Source organism: Buceros rhinoceros, unplaced genomic scaffold (assembly GCF_000710305.1).
Source record: "Buceros rhinoceros silvestris isolate BGI_N320 unplaced genomic scaffold, ASM71030v1 scaffold2487, whole genome shotgun sequence".
Taxonomy (NCBI): domain Eukaryota; kingdom Metazoa; phylum Chordata; class Aves; order Bucerotiformes; family Bucerotidae; genus Buceros; species Buceros rhinoceros.
The window spans coordinates 14,205-20,374 of NW_010423818.1; the positions used below are offsets into that span (position 1 = coordinate 14,205).

Genomic DNA, 6,170 nt, shown 5'->3' on the forward strand with positions numbered 1-6,170 from the left:
ATCCACGCTGCAGGATCTCAAAGCAATCTAATAATTCTGTCTCCAACAAGATAAGGTGGTGGTATGACATGCCAATATCCATCTGACAGAAGCAAACTGGCATTGCAAGTGCTTGCACCAAGTTCTCATCTGCATTAGAGTCAACAAGCAAGTACTAGCTCTGGCACAGCCGAGCATGCTCACACACATCCTACACCACTCTCGCCAGGAGGGAGATGCAAGAGAGTGCAAAGCAGAGATACACCTGCAGCTATCACAGAGTCCACCCAAGGCCAGTTCCAAGAGAGGCAAGAAACCAAGCTGGAAGTACAAGAGCTGTGCAGAACTTCCTGGGTACGATTGCATGACACTACTCAAAGTTAGTAACGATATTTAGCTTCCTTCACTCCATAAAGGACCCCTTTATCTTAAGGAAAGAAAAGCTCACTGTGCACAATTTACATGTGGAAAGTGAAATGGCCAATGCAGTTTTTCAGTTCCTGAATTTTTTCCTTATGCCTTTTCAGATTGAAACATGAAACCTCTTTCCTTCCTTGTGTCTATACTTTCTCGTCCTGTAGCTGCTCAGATGTTTTAACAGATCTCTAAATTACTATCACACGTGGTGTGACTGTAAACTACTGACCATCCCTACCTCTGGATTTTCCTAGGACAAACAGTAACATAAACACTTCTTAGTTTATGAAACTAACATCTTCCTTCCTCAGCAGCTGCTGGTGTCTCACTGGAAACAGAACTGTACCACCTTTTTCTGCTTGGCAAATTTTTATTCTGTGCTTTCAACAAGGCAAAAATTAACATTCTTGGTATTTGATGGAGTATTTCCTTTGAATGAAAATACTGAAGGTCAGTGTAGCTCAGGGATCCAGGCAGCTTTTGTTTCAGCTGGCTGCAGATACCAGTATTTGTAACGTCAGGGGATTGTGCTGAAGACACCAACCGGCGATGTAGAAGAGAGGGGTCCAGGATCACAAATCAGAATTTAGACTGCTTGGTGCTTATTAATCCCTGGCAGAAGCTAGAGACTGGGATTACATTGACATTAGACAGCTGTTCTCTCTCCAAGTCAAATCCAAATTTATTTTTAAAGTGATGAGGTGAAGGTGCCAGCCAACACATTACCCCAGATTTTCTTCATCTGAGCTGTCAGTTTGTTACCTTCATCACACTGACTGTCCACACCTCTAAAGAGAAACACAAGTGAGTTTGGGGCCTACAAAAATGAAGGACTCAGGTTAATGAAGAGAGTCAAATAAAGCTAACAAAAAAAGGGGATCTTTTAAACAGAATTTGCTGACCATACTGAAATGCATTAAAACCCGGGTTTCATCCGTATATAGTGGTGAAAAAACCATCACTACAAAGTCATATTCTCCTGAGGCTTAAGGGTTATTTTGAATGCTCTTTCCCAAGACTGCACAGCAGAAATGTGAGACATCCTGATTCTACAACTCCTATGGCAACAGAGCAGAGCACACATGTGTGTCTGGAACACCAGCTGAGACACTCACTGTCTTAACGGTGTATATGGCTACTACCAGAGAACAGCCAAGAAAGCAAGTTATGTCTCAGCGTTCTCCAACCATGCTGAATAATGTCTAAAAGATTCAGGATCACAGAAAACACTGTCATGAAGGTGGGTCAGCATTTATGCAAAGATTAGGGAAAGGTACTTCCATTTAATGCATCTAGAAGATTTTTCCATCAGATTATGTTAAGGTAAACTCCCTTTGGGTTGAAGTGTATTTAATTTTAAATTCAGATACATCTAGACAGCTGACAGTTCTCTTCAGTTTACCAAGTGTCAAGGAGATGGAAAGTGCCATAGGATGAAATGACACTTATGTGCGAGTCTGTGTATTCGGAGTACGCAAAGAGAAGAACGCCAATGGAAAAGTAGACACCAACAAGGCGTATCTCCCAAAGTACCCTGGCAGCACGCTTCAGCTGCACAACACAAACTTCTTGCCAGCGCACTCAGCAAGCAGTCATTACTGTGCTCGTATGCTCTCCCCTGCTATTTGACTTGACTTCTGCACTTCCGTGCCAAATGTCTCTTCCACCCCTACTGCTCCACATGAATAGTAGCCAGTTTCACAGAGATTTGGCCAAACTGTAGCACAGAGCGATTCCAGTATGAAGAAATGGCATCTCAGCATTACAAAGTTTTAGGCTTTTACGACTTGAGGTGCTATTTTAAATGAGTTTAAGCTTCAGACTGAGTAGAAACAGTAATAACAGCAAAAAGCAAGACTCAAGATTAAAAACCCAAACCAAACCTTAAAGCATGCACGAAGACCAGCTTTCTAAGTATTATATTCTGAACACTCACCTTCAAAAGCTTTGGCAGCATCTACCAAGTTTGACCAGTCCAGATCAGAGGCAGAATCAGGCAACGGCATAAGACCAGGGTCTGGCATGGGCTGCCGTCTTTGCTCCTGGATATCTGTGAGGGAGCTGTCTGAGGCAGAAAACTCTCCTAGAGTAATGCAGAACAAATTACAAACTCTATTAAAAATCCCCCCCAAATTACTTTCTTAATGCTAATGTATCCCTATTCCTAATTTTTCTGGGATAGAACATTAGCAACTAGAACTCAGTAGAACGTTTGATCAATTGTAGTTGACCAGATACAGCATGTTACAAGCCAGTTTTCAGTGCTTCTCACCAGGACATTTGGCTCCTTTCTAACCTCCCTGAATCTTTGCAGCTGGGTGCTTCGAAAGTCAGCCTTTGCCTACCCCAAGCCCTGCGGCTGGGGGCAGTATTCTTCTACCCAGGGATCTCTGCCCCTGCACAAACCGAAGATATTCCGGAGGATTTGGCAGCTTGCTGGAGCTTCTACATTCCCTGGCACCTATTTGCTGCTGTAAAAATACACAATTGTGGGGTTTTGTTCCTCCTCTCTTTACAATCTCGTAAACCAATGGGAGCAGACTTAGGCCTACAGCAAGATGAACCAGAACAAGAAAACCCTTAAAATTACTTCCAAAGCATTGCACATCTTTCGGCAGTTTAACGAAACCTCCTGATCTTTGCAGAAAAAAAACCCAACCAAACCAAAAAACAGCCCTCCCATCTATAAGCTGGTACATGGCCCACTACAGAAAAAACACTGGCAAGCTTCAAAGAAGGAAATAAAGTCCCTGTAATTTTTTGTGCAAACTTTGCCTAGCAAAGTGAAATGAATTATTGCCACTAATTAGGGAAACACCAAATTGTGAACAAACAATTATCTACCTTATTTCAATTTACTGGCTGGATTATCAAAAAACGCCTAGCGAGTCAACACGTGTAAGCTGAGCAGCAGCAACAGCTTGCTTCCTCGTGCCCCCCGCTGGGGCATAAAGGAGTTTTGAAAAATTTGTGGGTGCTGTTAGGAGCATCAGAGATGTAGGGGCGAGAAGATGGACGGGCACCTGGGAGAAAGCTGCAGAGAAGGAAGGGTACGGTCAAGAATCCATCTGAACCAGAGAGAACAGAAAGACAGCGTGGTGCACAGGACGCGAGCCCACTGCCAAGGTGACAAATGCCACTGTTGTATCGCTTATTTTTGCTCCTCTCCCCTCTTTTTAATAGTCTAATAACTACGTAACCTCAACAACTAAAATAACTTTCTAATAACTTCAGCTAAGTGACACTGCTGCAGAAAAACTACACTGCATTCACTTCTTTCCTCAAAAATCTTTTTTGTCTCTGTGGGTTTTTTTTTTTAATAAACGTTACATTCAGCTCAGTATTAACACTGAGGATTCTTGTATTATCTCCCCAAAAGAGGGCAGTTATTTGGGAATTTCTTAGCATCAAAATATTTACAATTCCTGAAAAGACACACAGAATAAGAAGAAAAACCTAACCATTTGAAAAATCACTTGTTTTAAAAGCGTGAGTTGGATTGTTCATTAAAACAGACGAGTAAGCAAGAATACTTTTAGCTCATTGTTTTCCCTCTTCAAAACAAACGAAGGCGCTCTGGCGTGGCTGTTCTTTGTTATTAAGATCTTTGAATTAAAAGAATTTCAAATAGCTAGAATACTTGTGGTATTAACTATCCAGCTCTACTTAATCCTCTCAGCTAAGGCAAGTGCGTAGGGGGAGACAATCTGTGTGCTACTCAAATAACTGGTCCTTTTATATCATGCTGGCCCTACATTTTATAGAAAATGGAAAATCTTGTTTTGATGACAAATGCAGAAAGCTTATGTCCTAGGAAGAGCCATCAGTTTGGTGTGGAATAGAATGTGACAGCCAAAGAAGGTTCTGTGGTTTTCTTCTCAGAACATACAGGCACCTAACCGAAGAGAGACCAGTGCTGCTGCTTTCCACTTCTACTCAGACGGCATCATTAATCTTCTGACCCCAACCTCTCGGAAGCCAAATCCACCAGCCAGTTACAAGTGTAACTAAGTCTGCAAAGTTATTTTAGTGCATATAAAAAGTAGAAGTGAAGAGAGCTCAGTTTCCTAACTCTTACGCAAGAAATGTTATACAGAAACAACAGCTCGTGAAAATGTCAGGTTCAACACTGAAAACTGATGCCTGGTGATCACAGACAAACGAAAAGAATTTAAAATAGATTTCTTCAGCAGCCTTCACTGTCAAATGTATCCTGTGTATCTAAATACAGACTGTGCTTAGGGCCCACTACAGTGTGTTGAAGCTATTGATAGCCTTGCGTTTTCCTCCTGAAACATACTAAAACACGAATAAATGAGAGCAGATACGCACTTTTCCAGAAAACACTGCAGAATCCAGCACTGTGACATCCAACTCTATTTCGGGAAAACGCATTTGGTACACATTTAGTTATGAGGTACAACGGGAACCTGTGAAAATTCCCTTTCCCACCGAGACATTCACATGCAGCAGCACACAACCCATCACATGGGGGAAAGCCGAGCGCCTTCTTGACAGCAGTTTACCAAGTAACTTCTTCATCTTAGCTGTTGAGGTATGACTCAAAGAACTCACTCAAGTCTTGTAAAATGAATAGGGTAAGCGAGTGAATTTAAAAGTGGCTGGTGCAATAAAATTTGTATCTGGTGTAGCTGGACATCTAAATATCATTTAGTATTTATCCACTTCTATATTACTGATTTTCTAATTGTTGCCATAATCCCACACTGAAGGCACTGACACCTGAAGTTGTCACTGGTGGATAACCAGGCATACACTATTTGCCCGTTGTCCAACTGTCCCAGATGCCTCTGGAAGAAAGGGGTGAAAACTCGGAGCCAGTGAGGGAAATTTCTGTGCTCTCTCCACAAAGTAACTGCACAACCAGTCATGCAGTCTTATATCCACTGAAGTGAGGAAAAAAATAAACATTCCCATCCTATTTTTGTATTTTCAGGCATGTGACTTGATTCTCCTAATTTTAGCAAAATCAAGATGAAAGTACCAATTGCTGTAACAAACAGTTTCCCTTAAGATGCTTCACAAAGGATTCCTCTGAAAGCAGAAAACTGGGAAATGCTTACCATGTAGTGATTTCATTCCCAAAGTATACGATGGTCTCCGTAACGGCAGTGACTTTGGGAGAGAAGGGTACGTGCTGGTGAACAGTACATCATTTGGCATGGCTTGGTCCAAGAGCGAGGCCCGCGAGGTGAAGAAGTGGTCCCTTTGACCACTGTAAATACTCTCATCTGACAAAGTCCTTTGCAAGGCACGCCTTGTGGTAGGAGTGCTGGGAAAGGGAGACTGACAGGACAGAGTGTGTGACTATACATTCATAAAAAAATAAAGAGAAATGAGAAAAAAAAATCAATAAAGAAACTTTTGAAGCATATTTTGAAATAGTTTTTAAAACTTTTTTAATAAGCAAGCATCAACATAGTGTTTTTTCAGAGTGGATAGGAAAAAGAACTAAAGGAATCTGCTTTGAAGGAGATTGTAACTAGATAATAATAACATATATAGTCTTTTTTAGCCTACCCCATATTCTACCTTTTAAATACCCTTCAAACTTCTCCTGAAGTGGAAATCTCAGGCAGCCCTCGTGGATTCTAGAGCTGAGGTGTAGCAGAGAGAATGTTTACAGAAGCAGATTGAATGCTGCATAAACCAGAGTTCTCACTTGTGCCAGGGGGAAGCTGCTTTCCTGCAGGCAGAGCACCAGCAAATGCCAACTAATTAAAAGTCTTGCATTACTGAACAACCAGGAATGC

The 6,170-nt window shown here is 41.7% G+C and overlaps 1 protein-coding gene across 2 annotated transcripts in view; it reads right to left on the reverse strand.

The window, feature by feature from the left end:
• Nucleotides 1-6,170, reverse strand: part of SIPA1L1 (signal-induced proliferation-associated 1 like 1) — a 78,707-nt gene that overhangs the window by 1,987 nt on the left and 70,550 nt on the right. Inside the window, exons 16-17 of one of the 2 annotated variants that reach the window (XM_010140547.1) lie at nucleotides 5,481-5,703; nucleotides 2,333-2,479 (exon numbers count right to left, since the gene is read on the reverse strand). In XM_010140547.1, the coding sequence (XP_010138849.1) occupies nucleotides 2,333-2,479; nucleotides 5,481-5,703 (370 nt within the window). Of the gene's footprint in view, nucleotides 1-2,332; nucleotides 2,480-5,480; nucleotides 5,725-6,170 lie in introns of both variants that reach the window. The other variant, XM_010140546.1, reaches the window with a different exon arrangement.